Source organism: Diadema antillarum, unplaced genomic scaffold (genome assembly GCF_040938485.1).
Source record: "Diadema antillarum isolate AM-2024a unplaced genomic scaffold, OU_Dant_1.0 scf00000093, whole genome shotgun sequence".
In the NCBI taxonomy this organism is placed as follows: domain Eukaryota; kingdom Metazoa; phylum Echinodermata; class Echinoidea; order Diadematoida; family Diadematidae; genus Diadema; species Diadema antillarum.
The window spans coordinates 291,594-314,053 of NW_027270982.1; the positions used below are offsets into that span (position 1 = coordinate 291,594).

At 38.6% G+C, this 22,460-nt stretch overlaps 1 protein-coding gene across 1 annotated transcript in view; it reads right to left on the reverse strand.

Annotated features, from left to right (window-relative positions):
• LOC139718381 (protein FAM135A-like) overlaps positions 1–5,121 on the reverse strand; it is a 59,271-nt gene extending 54,150 nt beyond the window's left edge. Inside the window, exon 1 of the mRNA XM_071629851.1 lies at positions 5,045–5,121. Within this exon, the coding sequence (XP_071485952.1) occupies positions 5,045–5,121 (77 nt within the window). The remainder of the gene's footprint in view (positions 1–5,044) is intronic.
• Between the last annotated feature and the right edge of the window lie 17,339 nt (positions 5,122–22,460).

The following is a 22,460-nucleotide window of genomic DNA, read 5'->3' on the forward strand; positions in this document are numbered from 1 at the left end:
TAACGCATTTGTCCCATTATACGTAACATTATTTCAATGCCTAATAAAAAATATTCCTTTTACTGTTTTTTCTTTTTTCTATGGTATTTAATTTCTCTAAACAATAAATTAGAACTTTCCAAAAGGGCATTAATATAACCTTAGCAATTTCAGAATAAACCTAAAAAAATGACCTCAATTTGTCACATACAAATTATGGGACATCTCATGATAGGACACGAGCTAATTTGCATAATCATTTGCATAATCCCTAAATTTTCATACCAAGTTAAACTATTTGATGAACTTCTTATGTCCACATATTAATCAAATATCATTTGCTTTCCTTTGAATTAATATGAATTTTTATAAATGTCCCATACGTAACGCTGTGTTTCACATTTATGCAAATGAAGCCCTTGAAATTTGCATAAATTTACGTAATATAATTTTTTCGTCCATGGAAATCAAAACTTCAACTCATAAGCTTCAAAATGATACCAAACATGTCAATATTGAGCAAAGATGAAATTTTGCCTTCTGAGGGGACCTTATCTTGGACTTGCCCCAAAGCTTCGGAATAATGATGCCTATTTCATGGACAATTAAAAAACCTTAGAATAGTGAATCCTAGGTTTAACATAACTTTGTACATTGAGTGAGCCTTTTTAGAATAGAGTAACCAGCCTTCACGATAATGAAACTGAACCTTTGGAATGACAAACTATACAAATAGTCAAATCCTAAATTATGACTTTTTATACCTAGAGTATAGCATGTGTTTTCAAACTAAAGCGTGAAAATGGAAACAAGTACAGTATACACTGTATGTTCTCCATGATTTCGATGAAAATCATGAGATACAATGTTCTAGCATCCCATTTGGCATTGCTTTTTAGCATTATAGACTTCTATGTGTATTCAAAATACGTATGCATGGTTTGTGTGTTTCCTTTATTTGCGTGTATTTTACTTGTATTTGTTACGATGAAAGACAACTGCTGTTCCTGAGGACTTCACCATAATCCTGGGAGTGCGTTGTAGTTGGCCACACAAAGACAAAGTACAACTACAAGGTATGTTGTGTGGAATTTACTTGTACACTGTACAAGTTGCAGCTAAATTTTAGTAAAGACTAAACAACAAAGCATACAACCAGTCATCATGACATTCACACACACAAAAAGATTGAGAACCATTAAAATAGGTGTTGAATTATGTGCACTCCATTGTTCACAATGAAAACAAAGTGGGAAAGATAAATTACCAGTAAATGCTACATGTAGTCCAACATGTCCACATTACTAATATTACTGCTTTTGAAAACAGAGCATGGCTTTATGCACATATGTACAATGTACATGATGTAGCTTTTGGGCAATTCCGTATGGGAAGGGCAAAAACAGCAAAATTCAAAGTTAAGTAAATGCTCAGAAATTTAAGTTTCCCGTACAGACGGATTGTTGTATTTACGGAAACAAAAAACCCTTTTCCAATAACTTTCCTCGTTTTTGTTGTACACACTTTTAAAGTTGGGAGACTATTTATTGTATTCATCTAAAATTTTGCGATATTAAATGAAAATTCAAAATGAAACAACTTAAATATCTCTCTGCTTTAACCATACTTCCACATCTTTCTTCCTATGCTTCAACAATCACATTCAATGAAGCATTCAGTCGCTCTCATTATGATATTTTTTTGAGAAACTTTCAAAATCTACTGACAAATTAATGTAATTCCGTTACCATAAAAATGAAAAAAGTTTTCTCCTGAACAAACTAATCACTGATTTTTTCTCCCCTTGTAAATTTTTTCTCTACATGTGACTCCCTGAAAACTCACAAAACATTTTGTGAAATATCTCCTTCAGTTCTTCTGTAATTGTGGTAACGGAATTACATGGTAACGGAATTACACGCACATCTAATATGGAAGAGAATGACATAACCTACTTTTGTGCCAATATGCACGTGAACTGTTCATGAAATAGCTTCAGGGCATTATCATTGAGCTTAACAGTGTTAGTGATTGGCAGTAAAGGAGTGAAAGTTGAAATATATGTATGGTATGGTACACTGACATGACTCGGCATAGCTGGATGCCTCTGACAGTGAGTCCTAAACATCAGGGTACACGCTTGACAAGACTTCTTGTGCTGAAAGTCTCCTCCCTTCTTTCACCTTTCCTCATGCACAAGAACTACATGGAGACTGTGCTAACTGATAACTTCATAAGGTTTGCTACAGATACCCATTCTCAAATATTAAAAATCATACTGAATTCTGAGATATCAATGTATTGTCTTGCTAAAAAGTCTCATGGTTCCATACAAAATCTAAGTATAGTGACGAGGGACTATTGAATGGGTGTGATGCAGCATAAATTGAACAAAGGTTAGAAAGAAGAGGAAGGACATAAAATTTCTTTAAAATGAAAAGAGAGCACTGCTAGTGCTACTGACAGGGAGAAATGAACAGGATAATTTTGTGAGGAAAGATCAAGAATTTAAGAGAAGGATCATACACATTGTGATAGAACCAATTAGAAGTCATTATTTGACATGGGATGCCCACTGAATGTGACACCTTTGATCTTTTTGTATGCTAAAGGCTTTATCATCACCAAGTCGATAGTCTGACCTTTTATTGAACATGTCCTGTTTTCATCCTCAAGTCCTTTATCTTTAATGGTAAGTGTATGACTATGACCTTCTTTCATCTGTTTCTTAGATCTTTCCTCCACAGAGACTATGTATTTTTATTTTCATGCCCATTTGATACAGAGCATCTGCTACCCTTTGAAATTTGTTCTTTAATTTAATCCTTTCTTTTTAAAAGGAATAAAGACAAAAACACCATTTATGATGAACATTTCCCCAGTCAGTAATTGTGATACAGCTCTAAAATAAAACATTTAGGCCTATACTTTCCCATCCTAAGAAGATTTTAAATATTAAAGTCAATGGGCTTCTGCTTCTACCTTTACTCTTCATGTTACCATTTGCTGTACAATCCAGTTTCCTTTCATACAAGTGCCATTACAGTGTATTTTATCATTTGCTGTCAGGCAGTCAAAATACAACTTACTGCAAAAGAGAAGATGCACACTTCTTGTGATTAAATGGCAACACTCAGGATGAGAAAATAGACAAAGTCAAAGAAGAAAGACAGAGACAGGAAACTTGTAGGAAATTCATAGGCCAAGTCATGATTACAGTCGATGATCAAATCACTGTGGTGTTTCTGAAGACATCATTTGGAAATTTTGTGTGGTCAGAAGTAAATACTAACATTATTCACAGGTTGATTAATCTGACTCTAACTCAGTGAGTTTGCAGATGGATAAAAGAGGCCCTCTTACCTTTCTATGAATTAACAGAATTTGGTGGACTCACTATAATGGTTCAAAAAGTTGTAGTTTGTCAAAGTTATTTTGCTGTATTCTATTTCATTTTAGTTTAGTTCATTTTAAGTAGGACACTTTACACTGTAAAAGAATTATCAAATTATGCACTACATTATATACCAGGGGGCAACTTCAGCTATTAGTAAAATGTCACAAGTTTTTAGTGATTAATATAAGCCACAACATATAAATAATAATGATTGAGCACTGGTGCAGTACCATAATCATATAAGAAAATTTTCTTTTCAATTTATGATTGAATTGTAATTTGTTATATTTGTCATTGAACCATAATTGCATCTTTTCACTTAGCAAATTAAAAGTTTCAAGCATCCTTTGTATCAAACATTGTGTTCAATGATGGGTATGCACACTGTGATCTTGCACTGTAAATTGGCACTTTATGATTTAGATTTAAATTCAGTGTCAATTCGGACAGTTTTTCATTATTTTCTTGTGCGTGTGCACATAATGTTTGTGTCAATACACATTGTACTTGTATGAAATTAACACATATTATCAATTATTGGCATATTTAGGAAGAAGAAAACAGAGAAATCTGTCTTGCATGATATCAACAAAAGAAATACAAGAAAATTTGAGTATTGTTGACTGGATTTATAGAATTGTACTTGTGTAGGGCTATTCTAGCGTAATTACGTTACCATGTGTCATAGATGTCATTTACCTGCAGAGTGTGAAATTCTTAACTTGAAAGTAGACAAATTTTGATGGATGTGGTCCTTACAAGTTACGAGATCTTGATTGACATAGTTACAACTTCAAATCACAGTTGTTAGCATGAAAATTTTATATTTTTTGACAATAAAAACTAATTTGTCACCTATGCACTTGTAGCAGTTCAAGGTAAAAGGCTAGAGAGTACTTATTTAGTGGTTATATTATAGCTAAAGGCATAAACAATCTTTATCAAGACATTTCAGAATACATGAGTACCAAGAATGTGTATTTTTTCCAATGTATTTCAGAAGGCGTAATTCCGTTACCATTTGTGTAATTCCGTTACCACTGACTTTCCAGGGAAAAAGCCTGCTGCTGTGAAAATGTGATGAAATATTTAAAAAACAATACAACTAAATTGAAGTTGACACAATCAAAGATGACATCAAACAACAACCTATAGTGTAGATTTCAGAGAAACAACTCCCAAAGTCAGAGTTGAAGTTGTGACTCAATTCTCTGGTAATTCCGTTACCATCGGACATAGACCTCCTTTGTAACCAACCAAGTGAGAACATTTAACAAATTTGTATTTGGGGTGACAGTTTGAGTACCTCTGCATCTTTTAAATGTATCAAGAGAAGGCAAAGTAACCAATCCAGTATACAGGGTGAAAGAATATGAGCCAAAATTCTCTGATTTGTAATTCCGTTACCGCGGAATTGCCCTTTTGCTTCTTTTGTCACGGAATATTTTCTTGAGATACATGTAGCCAATTTATGCTTCCTGGCTGAATCTCATGCTTTATTTTATTTATTTATTTTTTTTCATAGCAAGAGTTTAATATTTAAGAGCGGGTTTCAAACGGTCAGCACAAGTAATGGTATATATCGTCTACAACCAGTGGCAGTACAAGAATGTGGATATGTGGAACTGATAAGGTTATTATTTGTTTATCATACTGTGTATAGCTCACCCTCTCTGGAACAGGTCTATGTTGTGAAAGCGTTCCAATTCCACAGAGAACTCTATGGTTGCCTGTAAATCCGACATTCTGCTGTTCTTGCCGTTTCACTGCTACAGAAGAAGTCCTCCTAGGGGATTGTTATTCCATGTTTGCGTTGCAAATTTTCACTAGGATTAGCCAAACATATTTCTGCAGATACTCAGCATGCCATCACTGCCAACTGAAGACCATGTTCCTGAATGAGAAAGTGTACAATTTGTAAAAGGATACAGAGCCACTAAATACCGGTAAATAAATCAGAATACAGTACTATACCTAACTAGTTAATGTAGTAAGGCTACAACAACTTCATTTGATTAGACCTTACAACAAAGGAAAAATACAACTAACAGTTAGATTTCTAGACCTCTTAGTCTATAATTAAATCAAGGTTAGGACCTAGACCGGCTAGCTATGAACTACTTAACATGGCCTGGCTACACCTAGTTAGTAGTACATGTACCAAGAAAAGGGGTTTTCTATAGATCTATAGGCCTAGATTCTAGATTTAGTTCTACTTTGTTTAATGGAGGAAGAAGAAGAGGAGGAGAAGGATCGAGGTAGACGAGGAGGAGGATTGAGGAAGTAAAGGAGGAGGATGATGGAGGAGGAGGATCGAGGATCGAGGATCGAGGATCGAAGATCAAGCCCAAGGGCAAGGAGGAGGAAGAGGAGGAAGAGGATGGAGGAAGAGGAGGATCGAGGAGGAGGAGGAGGAGGAGGAGGAGGAGGAGGAGGAGAAGGAGGAGGATGTAGACTAGGAGGAAGAGGAGGATCGAGGAGGAGGAGGAGGAGGAGGAAGAAGAAGAAGACACCTCCTCCTCACCTTGTATCAAAGTTGTAAGTTGTAAGGCACGGACTGGACTATGATGGACTACCCTGCCGTGTGAGGAGGCAGTTTTAGCGGTACGACAGGCTAGGCGATGTCCCGAGCTAAGCAGGGTCTCGAAGACGCTCCAGTGCATAAAACCAGGCAGGTACGAGTGCAAGAGTGAACGTAAACACTGACTTACCGATAGCAATATGGCAATACAAGGCTGTATGTAATCGGGAAGGCTTCCCCCAAAAGTGTGAAACCATCGGTTGAATCAATACTGATCACCGACGAACGAACAACAACAGAATTTTGCACACACGTTTACTCCCTAAATATCGGCGGATTGTTCATGTGTGTTGGTCATATTCAAGACCAACACCGTATGTATCCGAAGTTTGATCAATCAGTAGTCCAACGAGCAGTAGAATCTATTAGAAAATTGGTAGCAGCTCACAATTAATTCTCGTGATATACGTACCGCGGATACCGGTACCGGTACGTGTGTACTTGTGTATGCGATCGACGATCACTAGTCGAGTACTAGTATTCGTATCATATCGTGTACGTTGATGTATTGAATGCACGCACTTTAATACTACGTACATGTACAGTCGTATGGCAGGCATGCAGTTTACAGCAATCATCAATCCATTGAAGTTCGCTCGCTCTCATCTAGCTCGCCGCCGGTAAAGCGGACGTGCGGCCAAGAGAGCCCAATAGATTTTAGCTCGTCCAATGCTAGTTTCGCCCAAAGATTGGCCAGTTCAACTCGGCGGCTCCGTCAAATTCCCACGCATTTTGTTCTCCATGCAAATGAAGAGTTTGTTTGCTAAAACCGATAAGTCCATTTTTGAGGATTTTGAAGTATGGTTTCTGTCATAAAGTACAAAATAATACCTTTTAAATGATATATTGCTCACTACATAAAAAGGTAAATGTTTGAAGCTATGGTCAAAAGAAGCAAAAATTTCCTTATTATTCTCTTTATTTTTCTTGACCTTTAATCGCAAATATCTCCATTTGGCAAATATGGACTTATCGGTTTTTGCGAACAAACTCTTCAAATATCGTTTTCTTTTGTTTTTTATATATTCTGATGTGTGTTTAATTTTCTTAAAAAAAAAAAAAAAACGTATCAAAAGAAAAGAAAATGATAGGAGGTGCTTGCGCTTGTCAGCAAATGAAACCCGGAAGTGGCCGAGGAGCCCTTTTTTTTTTTTTTTTTTTTTTGCTTGTCAGGTGATCGGGGACTGTACAGTGCTGGTTGAGGTGGTAATTCATGTTTTGAACGTTCCTAAGTGAGATAATGAGAAACCCTCTTATGAAATATGAAAGAGCATGTAATTTTAAGAAGGATTCATCGTTTATTTGATGAAAATTGGTTTTCAAATGGCTGAGATATCCAAAGAGTGATAATGATAAAAGGCAACAGGCCACGCCTTTTATTAGGGTCTCTTTGTTTCACCTTGTTTTGGGATATCTCAGAAATTTCAAAACTGATTTTCATCAAAGAATTGCAGGCTCTTTGACATCTCATAGAGTGGTCTCTGAATATTTCGCAAAATGTTAAATGCTGAATCCTCACCTCAACCAGAACTGTGACACACCCTTTAAACCGGTTAACTTTTGTAGCACAGAAATTATTGTCCCCTCCCCTTTACAAATTTCTGGATCCGCCCCTGAATTAATCATGTGAACTAGTGTGCATTTTCCCATACTTCAGTGATTATCAAAGTTCATTCCAACCATTATTTTGTTGTTGTTAACTTTGCTGTGTATATCTTGTTTGTCTGTACTCTCCTTTTGTTGCATCTGTCAAAACCTCTGGCATTAGTTTGCTTTCAGCATTGCCTTCAGTTAAAGGGATGGTATAGTATTGGTGGAGATAAGGATTTGGCTTTAGTGCGAGATACCAAGTAACCCCTTACGAAATATACAGAGCATATCATTCTACGAGGAATTCAAATTTTATTTGATGAAATTTGGAATGGCCGAGACATCCAGAAACAAACTAAAACAAAGCATAAACTGATAAAATGTGGGTCCCACCTTTTATTATAGGATCTCGATGTATCTCTCAGGTGCCAGGTAAAACTTTATCAGAGGTAAAAATGTCAGAGGTAAAAATGTCAGAGGTAAAAATGTCAGAGGTAAAAATGTCAGACGTATAATGAGGTAAAATGACAGAAGTAAAACATTTTTACTTCTGACTTTTTACTTCTGACGTTTCACTTCTGACGTTTTTACCTCTGACATTTTTACCTCTGAAATTTTCACCTCTAACATTTTACCTGTGACATTATTACCTCTGATATTTTTACTTCTGACATTTTTACCTCTGATATTTTTTTTTTACCTCTGACATTATTAAACCCAACCATATCTCAGCCATTTCAAAACCAATTTACCTCAAATAAAATGTTGAATCCATTCTTGTAATTACATGTTCTTTCATATTTCATATATAGGTTTCTCATTACCTCACCAAAAATGTTAGTAACCTGCTAGGTCCCGGCCAAAACCATACGACTCCCTTTAAGTTAAATTAAGTTGTCACCCCCATCACTATTGCTTTAGATACTTTTCCTCTTATTCAGTTTTGTCACCTTCACTCTTTATTTCATCTAAAGATATCAACAGAGCTCATCGCCAACCTGATTCGTATTTGTGGCCCTGAGACTGCTCCTATGATGATTGTACTCCATCTCGATCTATACACTGAATGACCTTCTTCACTTATGCATTTGGTCTATTTACTATAAACAACTCCACCTTTAGATGCCCTCCATTCCTTATTTCTCTTGGTTATTGAAAATGATTTGAATACTTTGTGTATTTCTTGTATAGTCATTTTTTTTTCATTTGTTGTTGTTTTTTTACTACTCTCCCCTACTGAATGTTTTGTGTATTGTTATGTTGTTTTTACTTTGGTTGGACCCCTTCGAAAAACAGCAATTTGCTGAAAGGGCTATCCATCCTACAAGTGGTAAATAAATTAATACAAATGGATTGTTTATAATGTAGATTATGGTAATTTGTAAATTTGTTGAGTGCGAGTACTTTAGAAGTCTCAGAAAAAAAAAATCTGCACACCACCAAACTTCTTCCAGATTAGCATCTTCATTTGCGTTTTCTGCACTGTTAGATATCAGTGGTCTTCAGTAAGTTCGCACTATATATCAAGTTATCTCCCTTTTTAAATACACAATGAGTTCGAAGGTAGAGTTTCATTCAACCCTATGTCACAACGTTTACTTTGACACGCTATACACTATAATATTTAAGTACTGTCAGCATTAACAAGGGAGTAGCCTATATCATTTACAGGGGCGGATACAGGGGGAGTGCCCCATGCGGGCGCCCCCTAAAATCCCTTTTATGTTTTTGTTAAAACAAAAGAAATAAAGAGAAAAAATGCTCCCTGATTCATAATGAGATAAATTAGGTTTTAATAGCGGGTCCTGTGAGTAGTATTAAATTGGTCGGTATCATCAGGAGCCTTTTTTAGTGGTAACTAGTATTTTTTTCATTTTTTTTATACCATAACCCCCCCCCCCCCCAAAAAAAAAAAAACACCAAAAAACACAACAACAACAACGAAGAAATGATAATGAATATAAAATAAATGAATAGAAAGAAATAAGGGCCGATTGGGCTGCGTTTGGTTCGAGTGAGATATAGTGGTCGTGCGCCAATACCGAATTTTCATTGGACGAGTTGGTCAGTGCTTTTGAAAGAAAGTCTGCTCCGGTCTCTCTCTCTCTCTCTGTCTGTGTGTTTGATTGTTAAATAAGAGGTAAAATTTCTTCAATTTCTCTTATACTTCTTATGTCACAATCTGTGAATGGCCGTGCTGATATGACTGTCTTTCTGTTACAGGATCTGAGTTTGTAGAACACAGAAACGTTGGTTGCTAAAAATTTGATAAATAATGATGGATTCCGCGCAATTTAATGTAGTCCCATACGTAATGAAATGTGCATCTGTTTGTGCTTGGTAAACTCTAAGTACAGTTAGGCCCCCCTAAGTCGTTTAGATGAATTATTGCCGAATGTTCCTCTTTACTTTAGCTCTTTGTTAGCTTACTGTTAAATTACAAAGATCAAAACTGCCATGGATACGATGTTTATTAAATGTGATGTCGCATGTCGGCAGGCCATCAGTCGAGACCTGACCCCTGGCCTGGGTAAGAAGAGTAAGACTAGTGTCTAATTTAACTAACACGTTTAAGTGTAAAAGAGTTGAGTAACCTGACATTACGTGAGGCTTTCCTTATTGCCATTTTTTTTTTTAAACCTAAACTTAATTTTACTAGACTCTAAGTGGTCTAACACGGTTAGACACCGTCACTAGTAGATGTACGGTAACATAATTTTCATTATAATTATTATCAGTAGTAGGGGCCTAAACTTTAAATTTTATGCCATCCCTTTAAAGCCAGCATTTAACTTGCCAGCCAGCAAGGCAAGTATCGAAATGATATAGGTCTAGACTCTAGTGCCTTTAACAACAACAACAACCAACAACAACAACAACAACAACAACAACAACAACAACAACAACAACAACAACAACAACAACAACAACAACAACAACAACATCAACAAGAGCTAGTACTTGTCTTCACATACCATTTTCAGGTGAATACTGTATACCGATTATTGAGAGATGTTGCAGCATCAAACAGCAATCACAATTACCGGTATATCACTCTCAGTCCTAGCCTTGATCACCATCATCGGCGTCTCCAAAGCAGTGAGATGGAGCGGCACTCTGCGGTGTGTGCTACCGACACGCATGAGTTCCTGGAGCATCTCTCCCTTGTCTTGGACATGCTGGGCAACTCGGAGAAATCTGTCATAGATGATACTAGCCTTCAGAGATTGCTTGAATACTGCAAGGATGTTTTTAATGCAGAAGGTAAGTCTTTTTGTAATCATCTTCCTTTTCTAAAATGTTTTAAAAATTGGAATACAGTATGTTTTGTAGCATACACAGTTTTACTTATTAGGAAAGTAGACTGCAAATAAACAGTTGATCAAAATTCTTTGCTGACAGTGGTAATTATAATCTATTTCATTGTCTGTCATAAAAAGCCTGTCAATAGTCATAGGGCCTACATTAATTTTCCCTTCATTTGATAACTGTACTTGAAATTATGATTGTATGATAAATTGTGTTCTAATCTTTAACTAAACAAACATGAGAATTATATGTAGATTGTGAAAATATTTGCAAATCTAAGATTAAGAAGTCAATCATAACTTCACATTTTTATGACAGTTTTTTTTTTTTTCGAGGGGGGGGGGGGGTGGAGGGAGGAGGTGGTGGAGCATTATGTTTCCAAGTGTAAATAACTTTGTGATTTATGAATTTTCATTACCGGTACTTGTGAAAATCATATTCTCATTTATCTATGTAAACTGAAGATATCGTGGCTAACAAGGATGGCTTGCAGCTAGTCTTCAACTTCTTGGAGAATGCCATTGAAGTGGATGTTGATTCATTTGAACCCTCAACTCTGACCTTTGCCCTTCGTCTCACCGCTGTCATGTCTTCCAATCAGAAGCTCTTTGGGCAACTCATGATGAGCACAAAGGATTCCATGTCATCGTCAGGTATATTGTACAGCACCCACAAGATGAAAAGAAAGCTTTTATTTATCAATGTCCATCTGATTTAATTCATTTCATAAGAAGGGTTGTAGTTTATTTTCAATTGTTAGCCTAACACATATAATAAGGGTCATTGGCAGTGATGAAAGTTAAAAGTAGGACTTCTGTGGCACTAATGCAGCATGCCTTTAGAATCATTTTATTACCTCCGCCAAGGGGGGAGGTTGGGTTTTCGTTACCTTTGGTTTGTTAGTTAGTTTAGAGTTAGTTCGTTCATTTGTCCGTGTGCAAAATAACACAAAAATTAGTTAACGGATTGGGATGAAACTTGCAGGAAAGGTTGAGAATGACACAAGTAACAAACGATTAACTTTTGGTAGTGATCCAAGAATATTTTTGGAATTTATGAAGGATTTTTGATATTTTGGCAGGTAGGGTCAATGAACTTGGGAGTTCAGGCTGCGCGTATTTGAGGTTTGCATGCGCGCACTAAAGCGCGTGCGCTAGTTTCTGCTAGGGCGAAGCGTGCTGTGCAGCTGAGGGTTTATGACGTAACAAAGGCTTCTATATTGGGAAATTGGGCAGCTTTCAGCACACAATGCAGTACGTATGGGTGGAAATCACTGATCTCTGTGGAAGAACAAGATCAGTGCGGTTGGAAATGGGCTGCATGCTTGGCGGAGGTCTGTGCTCTCGGAGTGCTTCTCTAGTTGATATCTTCTTTGGTTTCTAGACACAGGGGACTGACATAAGATAATGAAGTCCGTGAGATCAGCAGTTTACTTTCATTGTATCAAAATTTTATTACAAGCAAACAAATAAACAATAAAAAACATAGAGAGGATAATGTTGCGGCCTTATTTCATGGTAACTGCAATTTCGTTATAACCATATTCGTTAGTATGAAAATACACTGTATTACAGTTATTGCACATGGGCCAGGTACAGAGTTTTGAAAAAAAAAAGTGTAAATGAAAAGTGCTGTGAGTATAACAATAAGAGTATGTTTCCTGCAGTGAATGTGAAATGTTAACACTTGGCAGTTTATGGGATTAAGAAAGGGCATTGTTTTTAAAATGTGGAGAAATCATGTGTAAGGAAGCAAACCTCTGAAGTAAATTTGAAACTCTGTGTGTCATTCAGCTCTAACATGGGTTTGTTTCTTCTCCCTCCTCGTAGATATCCAGAATGCAGTGCTTGTGAGATTGCTCACTAGAGGGCGCTGTAAGGAAGCCGTCAGAGAGCCATCCGTGCAAGGGGCGTGGCTCAAGCTGCTGCATGCCATCAGCAGATTCGATGAATTTCTGGCGTTGTGTCGTTGCACGGGTGCGTTCATTTCTTCGGTTGATTCCCTGTGAGGCCTGTTTACAACAGGTTTTACTTGGTAGTAGTTCAAAAAATATTTTGAAACAGTAAGATTGCATAATCCCATTAATCTATACTACATCAAAATGTCCCTTGTGTGAGACTGTGGTATTGTAACGCCTGCATATTTTTCTTAACTTCCATTGCTGATTCAGTGTTTTTGTTTGTTGTTATTTTTGGGGGATTGTGTGTAGTAGAGGAAATCATAACCTGCTCATTGCCACCAAGATATTTCAGTAGGAAATGGTTAACTGAGAGGACACATTACAGACTGATGCAGGAGTTCCTGGGACCAAGGTATTAAAGATAAAACAATAAAACATTTGATATACATTTATATTCTGCGATCTCCTGTGCATTATCTATTTGATTATGCTGATGTTTGTTGTTAGTCAAAATGAGAATATATTGTATTCAAGCTCAAACATCCTGTAGCAAAATCTTTCTCTCTGTTTGAATATTGTGGCTTGAATTGTGTGACTCCAAAATCTGTCATAAATCACATTGTTTTATATCATATTTCAGATGCATTCAACACCGCCCTCACCCTCCTTGGAGATACCAGCATGTTTGTTGTCACAGCTGCCCAACAGCTTCTCGCCAAAATCCTCATTAAGCAGTACCAGAGAAAGGGGACGATTATGCATACATCCTCCAGGCTGTCACAGGGGAATGGTTCTTTAATGGCTGGAGGGACATTTGTTGCAGCAAGTGATGATGAGGAGTTATCCTTCAAGAGGCTGAACAGAAGTGAGGATGATGGCTTACCTGGAAAGATGGGGCAGCAAGGGTTGCCATGGGAAACCAGTGGTGGTGGTAGGAAGCGAGAGCTAGATGATGCGGACCAGGCCCGGGGTGATCCCAGAGGAGGGGGTGAGGTTGTGGATGCTGGAGGGATTCAGAAAAGGGTCAAGGTGGGGGAGGAGAGTGATGATGCAGTCTTGGAGGCAGAGGAGGAGGAAAACATCCAGGGCTTGATGATGAGCGAAGATGCTGCAAAGGTCTTGGAACATTTGCTGATGGATTTAGATCCTCTTCCGCAGCAGGGACACCCTCACATTTACCCTCTTCCAGCAAATCGTCTGATGGGGGAAAAGAGAATGCTCTCAAGTATCGGTGTCTTCAGAGTGCTCCTTGAGTCACAAGATGAGATGGCGGACCTCGCCATTGCACTGGCTCTGATGGATGACGTTGCCATGGAAACGAGATGCCAGAGGCTGCTAGGCAAAGATGGCTCCACATCGCAAACTGTGTGTGAGAGGGTGGCTGAAGTCTTGGCACTCATCATACGCTTGAAGTGGTAAGTTCAGATTTCTGGTGTGAGTTTCTTCAGTTTGTCTCCATCTACAAATCAAATTTGTTACGATCGCAACTGCTTATCTGTAGATTAACAAACATGTCGGAAAAAAGGAACCAATGGGACTCGAACCTGTCATCTACTGCTTTCCGGGCAGCGACACTACCACCAGGCTGTCCCTGGTTGCCGGCAGTGACACGATGAACATGGAACAAATACCCAAGCTCCGAAATTCTGACAGTGTTATGTTAAGTAGTCCAAGGTGGACAAGGCATAGGATAAGTGAAAGAAAGAAGGTTTGAGTCCCACTGGTTCCTTTTTTTTTAACATGTTTGTTAATTGACATATCAGCAGATGCGATCTTAACAAATTTTATTTGTAGAAGGTGACAAACTGAAGAAACTCGCATCTGAACCTTCACCCCTCTGAATAATATCTTTCTTTCAAGTTCAGACTTTATGTCTAAATTTCCTTTGTCTATCTTTGATGTTTATCTTCGATCTGGAACATCCTTAGCAACCCTTATGAAATGTTTGCATAGATATGTAGCTGTAAGTCACTGTGCTTTTTCATTAGCACTTAGAAACTTCCTCCATACTTAAGAGACTTGTAAGTTAGCCAGCCAACTTAGGTGTAACAATGTGCTATGGTCCAACAGGAGGGCCATAGTGACATGGTATTTAGGTGATGTGGTATTTTCTGTTAATGAGCAATAGATAGTTTCCAAACACCTCTGCCAATAGGCAAAGAGAGCACTCTAGCTTTAATACGTAGGGCCTACCAATCGGCTGACAAAGAATAGCTAGCAATCATGATGAGACAATATCTTTGGCCGAAAGTAGACCAAAATGCAGATTTTGAGTGCAACCGTTCGATATTTCATGTTTTACTCAACAGTGAGCGATGCAACCTGGCTGCAGTACAAGATCGCTTCTCCGATGTTTGCACCTTGCCCAGAGATCTCCTCGGGAGAGGGTTTGTAAGACCAGCAGGCTATCTAGCTTCAGAGGTCTTAAAGTGCATTGACACTGTCAAGGAGAGGTAAGTGTGAATTAACCCATTTAGGATGGGCTGATTTTATTGTAACACACTTTTCCAATATACACCTGCCAGAGTGTACTCGGGACTAGTCTCTAATGGGTTAAAGAGTAATACACTAAATGAGAATACATTTCTCTCAGCAAGTCCTGGTGTAATGTTTCAAGTTATTGGTGATGATAATTGCAATGTGCAGTAAGCCAGTTATATCTTGTTTTAACTCAGTTGCATTCTCTTCAGTGTTTGAGCATTTATTGCTATCATTGATGAGATGAGGTAAAACAATGAGGTGCAATTTTACAAATGTAGTCCTTCCATGATACTCCTAAGTTTCATATCATCACCATGTTATCTTCATAATCATTATGGTAGTCATATTAATAATATAGAGATGGTAATAAGCATGATGATTATAGTAAGGTGATGATATTTGAAGTGCATGAATTGTGGGATGCACAAGTATAGAAAATCCTCTGAAAACGTGAAAAAGTGTAATATATGTCTAATATGCCTAAAGTTGATTTAGCCAAGTATTTGCATTTTCATACACATTGATTGTCAAAAGAAAATTGGACAAAGCATTTTTGCTAACAAGATATTCTTATTGCCATATTTAAAAAAAGAAATATGGAATGATGGAAAGAGATTATCAAGCAGAGGGATGAAGATTGAGTTATGAGTTTTTCTTACCCTTCTAGAGAGAGACAAATTGAAGAAAACTCCTACCTTAAAACAAGGTATATTAGCTTAACACACATTATGTGCATTTCTGATAATGTTTAGGTTTCCACAGAGCAGGAATACTGACACCCAACGTGCTATGCTGTCCGTACTGCTCTGTCCATTACGCCTTACCCTCTCCCGCGGACCGGATGGTGCTGAGTATTTTGGTGATGAGAGATTAGATGACCTCTCCTCAGAGATGCTGCTGGATGAAAAGACAGCATCAACACTCATCCCAACATCCCTCTCTGCTCTCGAGAGCCTTCTCACAAAGGTAAGAGTGATTAAATTAGGGCAGCGAGATGTTGATACTCAAGAGCATTTTCTTCTCCTTCTGAGTCAGTTTTAATGATCATTTTAGATAAAAGGCAAAGTCCTGATAACTCTTATTCAGAGTATGTTTCACCATAATCTGTTTGTATGTTTTCATTTTCATTGCCTATGGAGGAAAGCTTCTTATGGTAGGGTCTGATTCGTATTGGTAGTCCTCAGACAGGCACTTCTTTGAGAATGTTATCTTTCTTTTATTTTTATTTTTTAATAAATACATTAAATTTCATACTTCTACTTAACACTGTTACCTTTTACCTTAACTTAAAGAATATAGAAAATAAAAGGTAGCAAATGTAAGATTTTAAGATATGGCTTACATGCCACCCTGCCCTGTGCAAGCAGTGACGAGCAATGTACTTTCTGACTAGCTTCTTTGAATACAAGAGATATCTTCTCCTCACATCAGATAAGATATTTTGATTCAATCTTTATAGTAATCGGTACAGTAAGTTTTAAAGTAAGTTTTAAATCATTACCCAGCATGGATCCTCTGATACATTGTACATGTCTTCACATATCAAGCATCTGTGAACAAGTTTTGGATGTCTTTTTTTTTACGATACTGCCAGCGTCTCTCAAATGAGGACAAGAAAATCCCCCATCTCCCAAACTCCTCATTATTTCTCACCTTGTTCAGTCCCCCCCTCCCCCCCCCCCCCCCCCCCACTAGGCCCTGCATTAAAAACTAAACTGGCTGTAACTGTATGGGGTAATGTAGCGGTAAAAACATACAGAGCAACCCCAGCTATCCCATTTTTATTGCTTCTTCTGTATCACTGAAATTTATGTGCCTGCTTTGGAAGAAAAGCAAGTCCCAAAAGAGTGGGGGAAAGCAAGGTATTGTTTTAGGTTTGTTTAGAATATCATGTTTTACCACTCAGAGATTTAAAGTACACTTATGACTGGAGAACTTTGTAGAGAGCATCAATGAGAAACCCAATGATAACAAATCTGTCATTGCATTTCTAAATTTGTTTTCTTCAGAACCCATCGTCATTATGTCCGTTTGTGCCACAAATCCTGAGACTGACCATCGAGCTACTCTCTGGCGTGACCCCAGACACGGACACAGCCAACCAATCCACAACCCTCTTACTGAAGTACCGCTCTCTGACTGGATCGCGGAAGGTCACTCTTGCTGCGATTGCTGTGCTGAAGGGCGCCCTCAGTTGTGAGTGAGACACCGTGCATAAAATTCTATGGTGGACAGCCTTGTGGCAGAAGAATATCACTACATACAGCTAGTTACAAGCGAGATATTAGATGAGAATTGATTTTAGCGTCAAGGTATATGGTAACATGATTTTCGACTTTCCTCAGGATGTGTAACAAACATGCAGCTTTTCTCCTGCCCCCAAGGATAAAAGACTTTCAGTCCATCATAGACGATTGTGATAAATTATTTTTTCTTTGCTGGTTACATCAAAAAGCAATTTGATACAAGTGACATTATGAACATATGCCAGGGATAGCTTGCTACACATTCTCAGAGGGTGCCATGGTACAATTCTTGGTATCGCCAATACCTAGGTGCCATGCGGAGAGTAGCTTTTAAGATGCATTATGGGATAGCTCACGGGACAAACTTACCCCGGTTTAGGCTGCACATGCACTCAGATCATGCTCTGTCTTTAAGCAGAGGTATTTTTGTTGAGGATTTCTTCGCTTTCCATCATGTGACCAGCACATTGAAGCCTTGCAGTAGTGAACCATGGCTCTAGTGACCACAAATAAGTAAAACTTAGAAACTTTCACCTCTTTTAAGCTGAATTATAGCCAAGAAAAAATGGGGTAACAATGGAAAAGCAGACAAATAACTCCATTAAATCCTATGGGAACTGCGACTTGTGTGAGACAACCGGAAGTGAACAAGGGCACCAAGGAATCCCACAGTGCATCTGTGACAGAGCTCCTCAGCATATGCAGAAATTTTCTGCGCATTAGCTATACCGAGAATTTTAGATGCCACAGTAACTTTCAGAGTGTGTTTAGCTGCCTTTTGATCTAATCTAATTGACACAAACTTTTGTTGATTTCTTTCAAAACAACCTTCTCTGATAGATAACATACTCTTCAAAGAATAAGATACAAAATGAAAAAAAGAGAAAATTGCGTTGTTGGGTCGCTATTCCTTCAAAATATTGTCTCTATAGGTGTTTGTAGTGTCGAAAGCAAAACCAGGAAGCAGCAAGAATCCCTTTGACTGTTATTCTGTCACCTCTCAGATACGCTCCTTTTCAAGTTTGTGACTCTCCTCTGCTTTTTCTCTCTCTTATGGCAGCAACAACACCGTCACAGTCTGACGCAGAGGAGCTTGCCGAGATCCTCACGAGGATACTGACAAACCCTGATGCAGACTATATGGTGAGCTGAGCATAGTTGCCATGGTTACTCCTGTGATATCATGTGACTCATGAAAGTCTATTGCCATAGTGATGAGAGCGCATGGACTGCCTTCTCTTCTCTTTTGCTGCTACTGGACCAAACATCCCTCAAACATCATGCTGTTTTTGCCCGTTTGTTGGTCTGTGGATATTCTGCTGTGTTCATGATACAGTTATACAGAAGCCATTAGATGCTTGTTTATCTAGATAATGATCATTCACACTGAAATCTTGAGATTCTTGGAAATTTCTTGTCAGAAATTCTTTTGCAGGGCTGTCTTCTTTATCTTGCAATCATGGTTGCTGTTTTTCCTCTCTTTATGAGTGTAGGAGGGTCATCATGTTGTTTTAGTCACCCTTATAGGTAAAGACTGATAATTCATCATATGGCCTGTAAAAGGTGGTTTACATGACAAGTGTGGATAATAACAAGGCACAGGGAATATTTAGGTACTCACAGGGATCAAAATGAATGCCAGTCATATCAAGAGAGTCTGGTTCAAAAAGGAGAAATTGGTCACAAGACCTTCACCATTTTTCATTCAATAAGATTCCACATGAATATGCCAGACATTTATGCTACGTATATTCTAATTTCTGTTTCATGTGACTTTGCTTTCCTGTTAGAAAATAAGTCTTTGTTCATCTAATTTGTCAATAGTTTCAGATATCGATATTCTTCTTTTTGTCTTTGCACAGGTAGTCTTAAAAGGACTGAGTTTCCTTCCAGATGTTATCTCTGTTGCCATGTCAACCAAGGAATCCGAGGTAGACCCAGATCCGCCTGCCGATCGCTTCGTCGACCTGGGGTATTCGCTGCAGAAGAAGATGTGTGACATTGAGTGGGAGATCAGAGATTCTGCCATAGTTAGCGTGAAGCAGCTCCTACAGCTGAAGTCTGGTGAGTGTGAATGGAGTCTGTCTGGATGTGGTCAATCCTCACCTGTAGATATCCTGCCCCCCCCCCCCCCCCCCAATCCTTTGTTAAGTATAGTAATGGGCTGATTGTGGTTTTTAAGGTCATCAAGTTGCTGTAAGAGGGCAGTGCAGTAGCAATGATGAGATAGATTTGAGGAAAGAAGAGAAATTAAAAGTCAAGTACCGTGTTTGTAATGTAATATAGATGAAATGATATGAAACCCCCCAAGGTTCTTGCAGAGCTCCCCTTACCTACACTGTACCTAGTCTGTTTTTATGATGTTTAGTATGTTTGTCATGTTCTTACTAAAATTTGATCAAACATGCTTTCTGTGTGAAATTTTGGAATCTTAAACAGAGAAAGACTTATTCGACATCAAAATGTGTTGCTGTTTTTTGCCTCTTTTTTTTTTTCAGCAACTGTGCATCAGTATGTTGTTACCGGTAGTTGTTGGATGTTGGCAGCCCTGTTCATTTTGAATGTTTGATATGTGAACATTGCCATGGACGGTAAAGCAGACATCATTTTGATTTGTTTTCCCCATACAGGAGCGATTACTGAATGGATCAGGGGGAATAATCTTCATAAGAGGCTGTGGGAGAGTCTAGTGGATGGGGAGAGCTATGTGAGGGCTTCCAGTGTGACTGCTCTGCCTGCACTGGTGGCCTGCCCAGAGCTCTGGCTGGATGTGTGCTCAGTGACTGGTGTTACCCAGGTGAGCAGCATTGGCAACACCAGTGATGGAGAGCAAAAAGAGGAATAGATGGATTTTTTTATGAATCGTTAGGATTTGTATGAATAGCTTCTGTAAGAGAGATAATCATTTAAATCAATTGACTCTATGTGCAGATGATCTAACCAGTTGATGATGGAGTGATATAAGCTATTCAAATCAATTGATTAAGCAATAATGTGATCAATAAGGTATTTATGGAACTGCTTATAAACTTGATAGCCGATTACTCAATAGATTGTTAGGTTGATTGACTGAGAACTGATCAAAAGACTGATCACTTGATGAATAAGGAGAAAGATTAAAAAAAAGATAGACAATAAAAATATTGATGATTTAATTGAGTGATTGATTGATGGATCAGTTGCATTGATTGCTGTTTAGCGGTTGGTTACTTTGTTGGTTTGTAAGCTGATTAGCATTTTGATTGGTTGGTTGAAGAAACAAAATGACCTAGAAGATAAAGTTATGGATCACCCTATGTGCCAACTCTCTTGTAGGTGGATATGATCAACACGCTTACTGGCATCATCAAGACGGACAGTGAGGCTTTTGCGAGAAGAGCTGCCCTGGACTGCCTGGTTCTGTGGCTCCAGGAAGAGAAATGGATGCGGGACTGCATCAATGCCAGCATCTCCAAGGCAACCAGACATGTGACACCAGGGGAGACGTGTGATGCCCGAACAGCTGCCGAAGAAAGTCTTGTGAAGAAGGATTCCAATATCAGCCAGTTGGGGACAGACCGCCTCACAGTCCAAGCTGAATCACAAAATATGGAATCAGATGGGAATGATGTCCAAAGTCAACCCACAAGGAGTGAGAGTGATGCTGGTTACAGTCAAGAGACTATGGGAGATGTGGTGCTGGATGCGGTTGCCATAGCAGCAAGGGACCTGGATTGGGAAATGAAACTGGAGGCCCTCAAATTCTACGAACATCTTTTGACCCTAAACATTCCTGGACTCATCTTCCCAAGTGCATCTCCCAGAGGAGGTGAGTTAGTGGCATCGGGAATGTCAACATCTAGAGAGAAACTGAAAGAAGCTTCCGGAGACAGGCTGGATGATCGAAGAGATGTGAGAAGGAAGGAGCATGAGAAGTTTTTGTCGTCATCAGGTATCCTAAAGATGTTGATCGGGATCAGCAAGGATGAGGATGTGAGTGTCAGCTCCAGGGCGTGTGTGATACTCCACCACCTTAAGGAAACACTAATGGCTCCGGTCCCAAGAGGAGAAAAACTGGGCGTGGCGTGTGGAAACTTGGAGACTGGTGGCAGCTCAGGTAGTCAATCTGTAACTAGGGAAGATGGCAGCTGTAACGGTGGAACCTGCCAAACTCGAGATGGTGAAGACAGTAGAGGATGCGTAGATGAAGAAGCGCAAGACACGGATCCGATTGGACAACTTTTTGACCGTGACTGGACTGCTCTGCTAGAGCACAGGGAGGCGGAAACCGTTGAGGGACCGGTGTCGCTGATGTTGGATATCATCTCTGCAGCGGAGGACAGGGATGAAAACCTGTTGGACTGCTACTAAAGTAGAGATTCCTCCTTGTGGGAGTCTTAATCCTGCCGTGAGCATGCCAATATGGTGTGTGAATTTAAGCTGAAGCCGCAAATACATCTTTGGAATGGCTGACTTGGTCAGTACAGATCTATGAATATGGTGCTTGTCCATTATAATGACCATGGTTATAACAAAAGTTTGTCAGAACAAAGTAAAATTTCAGGTCCCAAAATCATTTTCCATACATATTTATATTTTTTGTTGTCCGTCTGTAACAAAATATTGATATAAAGAAAGAAAACTGCCTGTCCCGAGGGCTTCATTGTAACCGTAGTCATCTGTGTGGGTAAACTATCAAATCTTCTCTGGGAAACTGATACACTGTAATGGCATGTGATTCCAATGTCAGAGAAATGTTTGTGGCCTTTGACAGTTTACTGGCATCTTCAAATTAATGCACCATATTCCCTGTTAGACCTTATAACAAGTCATTTCACTTCATGTGACCTTTGCAATTTATTTCACTGCTTGGAATCCACTTTGCATGTATAAGTTGTTACTATGCAAGAGCACACCATAATCATTTAATACAGTACCATATGCTCCTGTAATAAGGAACACGGTTCTAATGTAGTAAGAATTAGGGTCCCCAAATCA